Here is a 13,146-nt window from a genome sequence, read left to right as displayed (position 1 = left end):
AAATTAGAAATGAAAAGTTGGTTAATGTTTATTTTTCAATAATGATTCTCTTCTCACACACAACAGACAACAGTAGGTACCTATTCGAATTATGAAATCTGTGAAAAGGAAAAAGAGATTATGCTGGCAGGCAGCCAGCAACATGCGACGATCAGACTACCTTGATCACCAAACAAGCATGACTAAACTCCAACACCACCAATTACACGCTACACGGTCCTACACAAGATTTACTTTGTTTCCTACTTCTATTTCAACTTGTTTGACTATAAATGACTTGCAGTGCTTGTTACCTATTTCACTTGCGCATACGACATGGACAAATTGACGAAGAGTGACAATTTGAGTCTTTGGTTAAGTAGCTTAGATAGTGCACAGAACAACAGGGCAAATGATAATTCGACCAGCAGCAAGTTGTTGCATACAGAAACATTACATAGCCGATTAAGAACATTATGGACCCCAATCCTTTCCTAAGAGGCTAATTTATGCAAAAATCCCACAAGGCTAGGAATAGTTTCTTTGAAAATCTCACAAAACATCAGGGTCCGTAAAACTGTGGCAAGAAAGTTGACAAGCGCCTATTAAACTAATTTAATGTGAGGCTCCTCTTGACTAAAGACTAATGGCACCAACAGCAATGTAAATCAACTCCCTAATTCCTCCAAACACAAGGGATAAAAGACCCTATGATGACAGACGCATAGTATCTCTACAGAACAAACTTAACCAAAATTCTTACATCATTCAGATTCTGGATCCACAATATCGGGAAATGAATCCTCATCTGAATCATTACCCGTTTCAAATGCAACTCCCTTGCTCTTCTCAGGCTTTGGAGTGGTAGCGAAATTGCCTCCGCCAAGAGACTCATCACCCTTAGCCACCAGAACATCGACCGTATTGCTACCTCTTTGATCTGATGGACCACTTTCCATATCAACCCTCCCAAACACTTCTTCAGTAACAGTAGTAGTTCCAACAACTGAGACAACCTTTGGAGACACTATATCCTGAAATTGCACTATGGATTCTTTCAATTTGTGGGATTCAACCATACTTTCATCCCTATTGCCTCTCATCTCCACATCCTCCATGGTTGCTGCGAGCTCCTGTACGCTTCCTGCTAGAGTCTCTTTACTAAATGACCCATCTACAGAAAGCGTTTTATCCTGATTAACTGTTACAGTTTTTGATGGCTCTCCCGCCTGCATAGTCTTTTCTAGGTCACTCACTGGTGCTTCCATTTCTTTACTCCTTGCAAGCCAGCTATCAAATAGGTCATCCTGATCAGAGTCAGCAGCATCATGCATCATTCCCTGTATGTCACCTGAAAATGGGGTTCGGGGTCTTAGACTACCAGAGTACATATTTTCTGGGAGTTTGTAGTGAACTTTATCAGACAGGAGAGTTGCGTCGGTGAAATCTGCCAGCGGGAGGGCCCTGGGATGTATAAGCACTTCTAAGGCCAAAAGAGCATGAGCACAAAATTCAGCAAGTTTGGTTCCAGTTTCTTGTTTGCCTGCAGAAACCACTTTCACGTGGTTAAAATAATTGAGGAATACGAGTGCAAGAAAAAAGACAATTCTAATTGAAGAAAAACCTATTTTACACAGTTAGTTTTATTTCAGATTGTGTCTATTGTTTTTCGAAATGATGCCCTGTGCTTGTCTTTGAATTTTAATTTGTAGATTCAAACCAAAGTCAGTCTCTTACTCCTTGGTAGTTTTCCCTTAGGAGTGGTTAAGTATTATTAAAGAGGCGTAATTCCTTCCTGCACATCAGTAATTAGGTTGTAATAAAGGTGAAGAGTCCACCATAAGTTCAGTTCAGGGCATACTCGTGATCTTTCCATACATGCTTATTTCTTGCTGTTGATACTTTGACAAGATAATCAAATGAAAAGAGAGAGATTCCACATATTCCAGAAGGAATTACCTCTACGGAAAAGATCAAGACCCTCAGCTAAATAAGTGGGGCGGACACAAGATGAAGAAAGGAAAGATGCCAAAAGTGCACGTAGTGCTGCAAGCTGCATACCACCCCCAATATCACCAGGTTCATTGAGTTGGTAAATGTTTCCGTTCTCACCACCCCATGCCCCTTTCAGAGAATTAGTAGCTATGTTTATCAGAAGAAGATCAACATCTGATCGCCATCCTTCAGATTTCAATGCACCACCCTGTGAAAAGAAATAAAACATCCCTGTCATTCATTAGTAATGCTTTGATGTCAGAAAAAGTTATCCACAAAGATGATAATTCTACCTACATAAGTAGATTGGGAACACGTGAACTTTGAAAGACCACACTCTTGTTCTATTAGGACACAGAAAAGACAAAACTTGACCACTTACAATATATTTTATGGACAAAGAATTTAAAAATGGACCCAGAAAAATATGCATGGTGATTGATTAAAAAGTTGCAAAGTTTCAGGTACATTTTCACCTTTTTTATTTATTTTTATTTTTAACTTTGTTTATGAACCAAGGCCACAATGATTACAGTATAGACCTACAATTCCCTACATCCTCAATGGCACTTTTTCGACTAAAGGCATTTATGGAAATTCTTGAGTCCTATATTGGAATTATATCAGGGAGCACAACATATGAAACAGCGAGAGGAGGGGGTGGGGTGGGTGTGGAGAGAGAGAGAGAGAGAGAGAGAGAGAGAGAGAGAGAGAGAACTGTGTAACTTTTCACATAATCTCTTTGACTTTGTTTTAACCTTGATCAAATTAATCACAATAACACTCATAATTTAAAAAAAAATACCAACAGTGTAACCAAATTGTTATCTTATGATTCTCTTGATGGTAAGCTTTTTGAATTCATGTTCTGGTTAATGTGGAACTTCTGACCTTGATTTAACAAAATATAAGCAAGCACCAATAGATTACTCGAACCATCGTGAATAGATAATTTCAGGGGTGTATTTAACTATTGGAGTTGCCATGATTGATGCATATACTATTTGTTAGTGCGATGAATACAGATTTATATAACATTTTTGGGTCTGTTCTCTAACAGATTTAGCTTCAGAAATTGATAATAACTTACAAGCTATAAACTAATATGGTTATTGGACATGTTCATCCACCACTTTATTGCCAACCTGATACCACTCTAAATTACTTCAGGTTTGTCGAGAAATTCATGAAGAAATGAGGATGCTGTTAAAGTTTCTAAAAAAACTATTGGGAATGATATTCAGGTGCGACATTTAATATTATGGAACAAAAGAATTTTCAAAACATATGATTCTATGGAACAAAAGAATCCAACATCTAAAGATCAACTTGAGGGAGAGTTTTTCTTGAGGGATCCCTGCCAAACATTTATGGCATATAAAGTCAAGAGTCTGATTTCTTGTAGAACAATAATTTGGATGTGTGAATACTAAGAAGTGACCTTCTGAGAATGATTTGTTTAGGAAAGAGGAAAAGTTATTGGTAGGTAAACTATATGAAGGGCAGAACCTATAGCCTATACAGTTCGCAAATAAAATATCGTCTTTAATCAAAGTATTGGTTGTTCATAGGATAAAAGGCTTTAGAGTTTCCTTTAGAAATCTAGGATCCTACAGTTAGTCTTCTACTTACTGTGTAAAACGGACTCTACTGTTCTATATTTACATTCATTACTTACAGCAACCTGATGGAAGACTATGAGGATAAACATTCTACAATGCAGAAAAATGCACTGAACCAACACTGTACAGAGCAAGGAGTGCACATACCACAGTGAGAAGAGCTTCTAACGCCTTGAGTGCAGCGATTTTAACAGCAATTGGAGATGTTGTATGGTTCTTGGGGGTTCCCCCTTCCAATCTACTAGTGTTATGCCACTCAAGAGATCCGCTCGAAGCTCCATGCTTCCTCTTTCTATGGCTATGTTGTGGTGTTTGAACCAATGCTTCAGTAGAAGGCTTTGAGTTTCCACTAGAAGATGCACCACCACTCTCATTGGCAATGGGATTTAGATCAATAAATGCGCTGTTAACAACTTCTTGAGCAAGGCATACTGCCATACCTGATAAAGGAAATAAAGGGTAACATGAGAAAACTTTATGCGACCATAAACAATTGTTATCTTAATTACATGGGGAGCACGCACTGGAGCATCAGAAGGGGAGTATAGAACACAGTTGAAGGGTGGTTCAGATACAAATTATCAGAACGCTACTACATATAGAACTATATGTGCGGACACATACATCACCACATGAAGTAGCTAAGATTTATATGAAGAGGCAATGCATCTGCTTTGTTTCTAGTTTTTTTTCTCTAAGGAATCACTTTGTTTTGTAATAAGGCTGTGCACATTAGTTCTTTTCTAAAGGGATTAGGCTTTCTGGTCTGGTCAACACATGCCCTCCCTGTCTTTGCAATGTGATGCTAGTATCTAACAGGAAGGTTTCTTTTCAGCAGGACCAAAATTAGATTAAAATATATTTTCTGAAATTACTGCATACCAACGCCCATGGATATCAGCAAAATCCTTGTGATTGAGTAGACCTTTATTCTCAATTCTGGCAATGCACATCTCTTTAAATACACTGAAAGCAGACGCACTAAATATGTAGCATGTGGTAAAATTTGACTGCAAGGAAGATAATAAGATAGTCAGAAAGCTAACATTCTAGGAAGTCAAGAGCCGGAAAACGAAATAGAGAAGAAAATATCTCCAAAACATATACTAGATGAGAAAATTTGAGCCTAAAAAGAACATCTCTAGCACTCCTAAGTTCAAAAGAACTAGGCATCTTAAACTCATATTCCAGTGGAGACTCATATCAAGTAAGCATCCCCAAATATCACAAGTTCAAGAATTAAGCATCACCTATTGACCAAATGCTCTACTAAACAATGATATCATTTTGTTCTAGGACAAACCTTGACAAATGGAAAAGAAAATAATGGCATTAGTGAGGATTGATCTACACTATTTGGCCCATTTTCTATCACTTAGACATGTCCAGCGCATGGGCCCAGCCCGGGAAAAAGGCAGCCCCAGGCTCCAAAACCCCCTCCAGCGCACAAGGTTCAGCCCTGGCAAGAGCTAGGTCCCACGAGCCCAGGCAAGCCCACGGGCAAATTCAGCCCAAGCTGCTGCCTGGGCAGAATGATGTAATGCTGACGTCATAATGACGTCAGCAACAAAAAAAACATTGGGAAAAAAATTGAAAAAAATACACAAAATTCCAGAATTTTTTTTTTTTTTTTATATAAATACCTAACCATATTCTTTACTTCCCACACCAAAAACTCTATACAAATTCATCTCCTCATATCTCATGTGAATAGTAATTGCCTTTGCCCTTGCCCTTTGGGGTGGAACCAAAAAAGGCAAGGCTGCCACTATTCACGTGAATAGTAGCAGCCCTTGCCTTGCCTTAGCCTTAGCCTTAGCCTTAGTTTCTTATTAGGCCTTCATTCACACTTCTGGGATTCCCCATTTTAATCTTGCCTTCTGAAAAAGCAATGATCGCATTGTCTGGAAGTTCTGGGGAATTCATGGCCTTGAGGGGGGTTAATTACAGCTTAAAGCACGTAAGCTTGAAATACATTATGGAGCACGAGCAAGACCATCTGAAGCTTTTGGTTAAATGAACTATCCAATTCAATGTGCAGCTCAAAGCAAAAACAGTTTGTTATTTTATATTTAAAAAACGAGAGTTAAGATTCACTACACTTGCACAATATCTGGCTAAAGCCAAAAGTCGCAGGTCCCTGTTAATAAAATTTCCAGGTAAACATTCAACTCTGTAGAAGTAAAAACCCATACAGAAAAATAACAAGTAAGAAAAACAGTAAAACAATTACCAAAAGAAAAGGTTTAGAAGAAAGAGAAGATTTGTGTTGAAAAGGTATAAGGTGTAAAGAGTTGTTGAATGCCCACACCAGAAACAGCTCTAAATGAAAGAAAGAGAGCACACACATCGAAGGTAAGGACAGCCTTCCAAAATTTTATCAGTAAGACACATCGGGTAAATAATAGAGAACAATACTCTAGATTACCTGCGCACACCCTCTATGATCGCAGCGAGGAGTTCCAAACTATACGAATGCAAAAGTGGAAGTTCTGAACAAATGAATTCTTGCTGCATGGCAGTCATAAAGGCCAGCAAGGAGTGTGGCAAGGAGCCATCCACTATCAGCACTCTCTCAATAAGGGCTAAAAAGGACCGAATGGGAACAGTCACCTATAAGTAAATATATGTTAGATCCTTGTGGACAATCAATTTGATTTGCATTGATTATAAAACAAAGAAAAGAGAAGTGGAAACTAAAAAAGCTATTAAAATTACATTCAGTATATCGTCTTCTTTTTCTCACTTTTTCATAGAAAGCATCAGAAGATAGCTGCAAAAGTTATATAAACCACCTGAACAGGGTATGAAGTTGTTAGCATTGTAGAGCAGCAAACCATCAATGCAGAGACACTGGGCATTGGCAAACGCTCAGAACGCTTTCTTGCCTTCGTTGAGGCTTCTCCTGACATTTTATTCCCTCCTAAGGGAGGAGGTGTATCTTTTCCTGGGGGAACCAAAAATCTAATAATTTCATGGCGTTTGGTTTCTGCAGTACAAGTAAAGAAGTGCATCAGTTTTTTACCTTAAGACCAGCACCACCACAATATTTATTTGAGGGACACCATTTAGGGTCCCCTACAAAAAAAAATTCAACAATCCAAACCATCTATTTTTTAAGTCTACATTCATAGATCATCCTTGCAAAAAAATTAGACAAATCGGAAACCGTCGATATCCAATTGTGTCCTACAAAATCAATTAACACAGTGCTTCAAGAAAGTACTAAAATTTCAATATTTCAATTGAGTGGTCAAATGATATCGGATTCCAGTGATTTTTTGTAGAGATGATCTTTGAATGAATATCTACAAAATAGACGGTTTGGATTAGTGAAATACAATACAGAGTGGGTCCTACAAGGGTGTCCCTCAAATAAGTATTTGAGGGATCCCTCAACTAAAGCTCCTTGTACCTTCCTCAAAACCCTGAAAAACATCATTCAGGTGACCATTAATCAAGAATAAGATCTTCTGAATCATTAAGGACCAGCTATCCTCATCTCCTCTTGACTTTGCTAGTAATGCCAGACAACGAGCAAGTTTCTGAATGTTGAAAACCAGACAAAAGTTATTGTGGATGTAATAATTTGGTTGATTACTACTTACTACTATTCCAGCATATTAATGCTGCATTTCGTAACATAATTTGGTTCAAGCAAACAGGACTTTACCTTCAGTATATTAACACTGCATTTTCCTGACAAAATTTTTGAAGCAAGAACATCTTCAGCCTGCATAAAACATACAATTAGAATCCATACCAAGCCATGATTAATTTTTGTGAGAAAATCATCCTTAGTGTTTGTTTGACCATGGGGTCCTGAGAGGCGTGATTTAATGTTCTTGTTATGAGCATTAGCTCCAGTAAAAAGAAAATTTTCTAGGTTTTCATGTAAAGGGTATCAAATGAGGTTTACCTCCTTGATATCATTAATTAGGCTTAACATATCTATGGTATGGGATTATATATTCCTTCAGAACAATTCAAGAGGACATATGTCAAGCCAACCATTATTAGGTTTCCATGCATTACCTATAATGAGATAGTATGACCCTACAATGAGGCACTAAAGCAGCATAAATTATTTCCAGCTTCTACCAGACCAAAATCTTACACAGAAGTTTTCTTTATCATAAAGTTGAAAATACTGTATATAAATATTGTGTGACTAAATAATATATGTTAAGCATAGAAAGATGGGAATACAATGGATGGCAACTTATCCAGAAGCAGGAATTAGAGAGCTTGTCTGATCCAATTGGGCACAATTGGTATTTGATTGTTTTAAGAAAGGGCATGTAAATCTCAATAAATGGAATAACAAAGTTATGAACATAAGTACAAGGAGTGTTTTGATAACGTACACAATTTGTTACATTAAGTACACATTTACGGTCAATCCACATAAAACGTATTTGATAATATATATTGTACTTCACTATGTAGTAAATGTAATTCTGAAAAGGAAGGACAAGGAACTTACAGTGTCATAATGGCGATTGATGCTAAATGGAAACAAAGACATAATTGTGCACAACAATTGAGCTGCTCCTTCCTGCATGTAACATGAAATCCACATGATACGTGAATAACTAACATCAATAAATAAAAGATAACAAAAATATTGCCTGCACTTCACTCAACTATATATCCTACCAAAGCAAAATATAATATATTCACGAGGCAGTATGGTAGACCACCATACCATGGGCCACATTCAAGAAATATAAGTCTATATGAATTATGATAAATTTATTATGAAGGTAATTTGCCGTAATCAAACTTAACACCTGTGATGACCCTTCCTGGATTCATCAAGCTAACACTAACTATACACAATAAAACTAAGATGCAACAACGGCAATAGCCTATATAGCAAGTTATTGCATGACTATAGCTTTGACAGCTTGGCCTCCACTTCTGGATAACAACTAAAAACAGGCGAATTTGCAAAAGACGAATAAAGAGGTTTCCTTACAACAACCTCAACTGATGGACTCCATTTTATAATCAAATGCAAAATTCATTAGAAAATTAGACCAGAGAAAGAAAAAAAAAAAGCAATTCTTTTGCGGCTAAACAGAGTTAAGCAACTTACCCAAACAACCTCTGAATGATCATCATCTAATAATTTCAAAACTGGTTGAATGACTTGTTGAACAAGCTTCCCAGCATGGGTAGTTCCATCCCTTTTTGCATTTGGAGATCCACCCAACCTAAAAAACAAAAGGAAATAGCCTCATAGTTGAGGACCTAGCACCATTACTAAACTATGTAGCCTTCAACTACTATTGATAAACAATGAGGATTACAAATTCCGGTACAAAATTATTAATGTCAATTACAACTGTTATATTATCTTGGTTTCATAGAGCAAGATGATGTATACGACTCTGAATGAAAATTTTGAGCTACTAACCTATATAGCCTTCAAATACTATAGCTAAACAATGAGGATTACAAATTCCAGTACAAAATTGTTAGTCAATTATCATTTTAAAATATTAGCTTGGTATTAAAGAGCAAGATGACAGATGCGACTCCGAATGAAAATTTAGGCATGAGAGAGAGGGAGAAAGAAGATACTTGATTCAGACCAAGGGATCTAACTATAATGTATAATAAAACAATTTCATGTACTTGTAGTGTGCCCTTTGTGTCTTTGTGTGAGGCGAACATTTACATGGCTAACACTGTAGGATATACAACCTTGTGATGAGATCTGCCATTGAGGAGCAAGAGGCCACCTTCACAAATTGATAAGTTTCGGCAGACTGTTTGGAAAACAAAACACATCATTAAAGTTAATTTGAAAGATTATTTAAAATAAAAAAAGGATGGTGCAAAGAGTTTATATATAAGTCAATTTCATTCACAACAAAACCAGAAGTTCAAAAGAGGACAAAATCCAGAAAACATCATCAAAACCTACACAAATGCAGTCTGAGGTACTCCAAATGAAACACAACAGAGAATCCATGTGATCCAAACAGGGTGCACAAAATGAAGTGCTTAGGGAGAATTCTCAAAACATCTAATACAACATATGGTATTATCACAACTAAATATAATGACATTCAATTCTAGAGCTCAATCATAAGGGTTCACCTAAGATCATTAGGATATTGCGGTTTATTTCATTTATATCTGGCTTCTCTTTATCTTTATCATTTATTAAGTAAAAGGAATATCTGTAGTTTCTAAGATTGTTGGAGATGAGCCAAAATTGTAGGCCATGGGTCTTACTACATAAGTAGTACTGTGAATTCTTAGATATTGATTGATGAACATGAGAGTAATTTGTTTATCAGGCATGGCTGCCAAGAGGTGTGCATATGCGGCACTAGGGCCATATTGATCAACAAAACCATACCATTAATACAAATGCAGCACAATTTTCCTTGTAACCTGATATATACAGATTCAGGTCAAAGGAGATATCACAGTAACTGATAGTAGGAGCTAAAAACAAAGGTTACATCTGATTTTGATAAGTAATCTTTGTAATATCTTACAGTTGCTGAAAGCATCATGTGAGGATCAATAACATATATAGCAAGGCTAATAGATCTAAAATATTGGATATCGTATTTGCTTGCAAATCAAAACCACAATTGGCAAGGGCAGTGATTTTAGAGTTGTATCTTATACTTTTATTATTATTTTAAGAAGCAATAGTTTAACCATAACCTAATGATTATTATTTGAACAAACAGTCATTTGGATACCTGAATATGTGATAGAAGCTTCTGGAACCAACCAGAGTATGATTCCAAGAAACGCTCGTAGCTGCATTCCTGACAAGTCACCCCCAGCAAACAAATTCCCGCCCAACATTTATCTGGCTAGAACAGAAGTATATGATCAAATGAATTCACAAGGAAGACAAAGCAAACTCTTAGTAGAAATCAAATAGAAAGTGTCTTATTTTCCCTCACCCTAACATGGTGTAAAAGTAAAACTATTAATTACACCTCAGGTTATGACTGTCAATTATAAAAGATGACTCATCCTAGAACAATTTTACTGTTGACTTCCTCAAGTGAGACTAAATCTTGAAATCTTACATGTGAACACTAAAAATTTTACTACTTCCATCTTGCCTCTGCAATCAAGTTCACCAAACAATTTTTTTAAGAAAGCTATGCAATTCTGTGGTTCCAATTTTGGCTTTTCTTTCTCAAGAAGGTCCTGTAGGTTCTCTCACACCTCAAATAATTTATCAACATCATATACTTATTCATCAAGTCAAACCTTTTTCTTTTCATATAACCTCCTCAAAGAGACCCCCTAGTTTCAAAAGACCCAACTCTTAACTTCATGCCGGTCACTTGAATATTAGAGAGAGGAAAGACTTGGCAACCCTACCATTGACAGCTAAAACTGCAAATTTACCATTCAAACTGAATACATGGACTTTCCTAAAGTACTAAACGCATGTTTCAATAAACTCAAGAAAATCAAATTTATCAACAAAAAAGAGTAAAACAAGTAACGTTAAATAATTGGAATTTGTCAAAAATTAATTGGTACATACAATGTCACTGGCGATGAGCTCCATCAAGTGGTTGACCCAGGAATCAATGGCGGACCTCCAATTATTGATTAGCTTTTGATCAGTCAAATCTTGTACAGACTCGCGAAGGAGGTTGTGAGTATTGATCATGTACACTACCTTGGACAGCTCGAATGGGCTCCCAAAAGGGTGCTTAGTGTCGGGGACATGGTCTCTAATGAGCGTGTGCAACAGACGAGGCTTTAGAGCAACATCGTACAAGTCCTTGATATGGTCGAAAGCTGCCATTGGAGTCCAAGCTTAAGCTCTAAAGTTGAACATACAGAGAAAAACAGAGGTAGTCAGTCAGGGTTTATGGATTGGTTGTTAAACCCTAATGGAAACGAAAAGCCAAATAGGCAGGCATGTAGAGAGTTCTCTGCAACTCTTCCACCTCCACAGACTGACATGAATGATTTAACTCTCAACTAAATACCCAAATTTATAGTTTGCAGAAAAAAGAAACATTCCATCAAGAAACTTACCAAATAGCCGACTAGGTTTGGCGTTTATGTATGGATGAATGAACAGAAGTTTGGAACTATAGAAAAAGAATGACTGAAAACGTTTGAGAAGCGAGTGAAGGTTGAGAATGTTTGGGAGAAAGGTGGAGCGGAGGAGAGCTTCGTTTTACTATTAGGCGTGATGGGCTAAATTTCTGCTCGGGTGGGCTTTTTTTTGTTGGGCTAGATATTACCTTTTTTGGTTCGCTGAATTATGAGGGTTTAGGATTTTTATTTTATCAAAAGGGTTTAGGGTTTAGCTTATAAATTTTAATAGTTAAGGGTAAACTAACCTGAAATGCACCAAAAATCAACCAAGATAAAAAGGGTTAGGCAAAAATTAATGAGAAAAGAAATCTAGAAAAATAGACTAAATAAAAACATACAAATCAATATTGGAGGGTTGGATAGTGAGTGACACAAGACACCGTGAGGATGTGGGTGCGTTGAGGAGGGCGGTGAGTTTTTGGTGAGGAAAGATTGGACAGGGATGATGATGATTTGGATTTCGGTAGGGAGGGTATGGGGGCTATTGTTTTGGCTAAGGGAGAGATTGGGGGTGGTGATATGGCAACCGGGATGGAGCCTTTTTTAATCAATTAGAATGTTCATTAATTTTAGGCTTTTCATCACAAATAGTCCTGAGGTTTGGGAAATTATCGTCTTTCGTCCTTAAGGGTTTTTTGTGACCAATTGTCCTCAAGATTACCCTCCGCCAGAACAAAGGCCACCCGCTTATACTTATGGATGGTGACGGATCTACAGAGGCGCAAGAATGTACAGTTGCATCTCCTTTTGCCCGAAAAAACCTTGGTGGTGGAAGAGTTTATTTTATTTTTTTATAATTAAAAAAAAAAGCCAAAGCAACGTCATTTGGACCAGGTCTTAAATAAAATAATAAAATAATAAGAAGCCTAGCATTCAAAGTTTAGCGGAGGAGAGGATTTAGGCCCAGTTTGGGATTGCTGTCACTTTTAAAAAAAAAGTTGCTTATGCTGTGCTTTGAAAATAATTAGCTGTAAAATAAAGCAGTTTCATGTTTGGTAAACAATATTTTTAAATTGCTGTTAGTACAAAAAGCAATGTCAAAACCGTTTGGTAAATTTTAATATAAAATTGTTGTAACTGTGAATAATGACTCAAATAGACATGATGTTAAAAGTGTTATGTACTAATCATGTGGTAGTAGTGGTAGTGATGGAGTGGAGGTGGTGGTGGTGATGAAGGTGGAGTTGGTGGTTGTGGTAGTGATGGAGTGGAGGTGGTAGTGGTGGTGGTGTTGGTTTTGGAGGTGGTGGTGGATGTGGAGGTTTTGGAGGAGGAGGTGGTGGTGGTGGTGGTAGCGGTGGCGGTGGTTGTGGAGGTAGTGAATGTGGTGGTGCAAGTGGTGGAGTTGGATGTGGAGTGGAGGTGGTGTCATTTTTAAAAATGAATGATGGTATTTTGGGAATTAAAAAAATTCATTAAAGGTTCATCTCTGCTTTTTTTG

The 13,146-nt window shown here is 37.1% G+C and overlaps 1 protein-coding gene across 2 annotated transcripts; it reads right to left on the bottom strand.

Moving 5' to 3' along the window:
- Positions 1-335: 335 nt before the first annotated feature.
- Positions 336-11,800, bottom strand: LOC117620909 (proline-, glutamic acid- and leucine-rich protein 1). Of its 2 annotated transcripts, XM_034351159.1 has the most exons (14): positions 11,640-11,800; positions 11,137-11,422; positions 10,328-10,444; positions 9,309-9,373; positions 8,698-8,815; positions 8,083-8,154; positions 7,270-7,329; positions 7,012-7,141; positions 6,392-6,585; positions 6,025-6,209; positions 4,479-4,606; positions 3,744-4,036; positions 1,939-2,182; positions 336-1,522 (listed from the first exon to the last, which is right to left on the bottom strand). In XM_034351159.1, exons 2-14 carry the CDS (start codon positions 11,401-11,403, stop codon positions 744-746), a joined length of 2,652 nt encoding a protein of 883 aa, XP_034207050.1. In that variant the 5' UTR covers positions 11,404-11,422; positions 11,640-11,800; the 3' UTR covers positions 336-743. The 2 variants fall into 2 exon arrangements, with proteins under 2 accessions (XP_034207050.1, XP_034207051.1); XM_034351160.1 differs by lacking the exon at positions 11,640-11,800 and having other exon boundaries at positions 10,328-10,440; positions 11,137-11,250.
- Between the last annotated feature and the right edge of the window lie 1,346 nt (positions 11,801-13,146).

Source organism: Prunus dulcis, chromosome 3, assembly GCF_902201215.1.
Source record: "Prunus dulcis chromosome 3, ALMONDv2, whole genome shotgun sequence".
In the NCBI taxonomy this organism is placed as follows: domain Eukaryota; kingdom Viridiplantae; phylum Streptophyta; class Magnoliopsida; order Rosales; family Rosaceae; genus Prunus; species Prunus dulcis.
The sequence above is the reverse complement of the archived record's forward strand: the minus strand, read 5'-3'. Positions and strand labels throughout refer to the sequence as shown.

Coding starts and splice junctions, on each gene's coding strand:
- LOC117620909 (XM_034351159.1), bottom strand. CDS start 11,403: ATGGCAGCTTTCGACCATATCAAGGACTTGTACGATGTTGCTCTAAAG. Junction 7,330..8,082: donor TCAATCGCCATTATGACACT/GTAAGTTCCTTG, acceptor TGTTTTATGCAG/GCTGAAGATGTTCTTGCTTC. Junction 1,523..1,938: donor TCTTGATCTTTTCCGTAGAG/GTAATTCCTTCT, acceptor TGGTTTCTGCAG/GCAAACAAGAAACTGGAACC.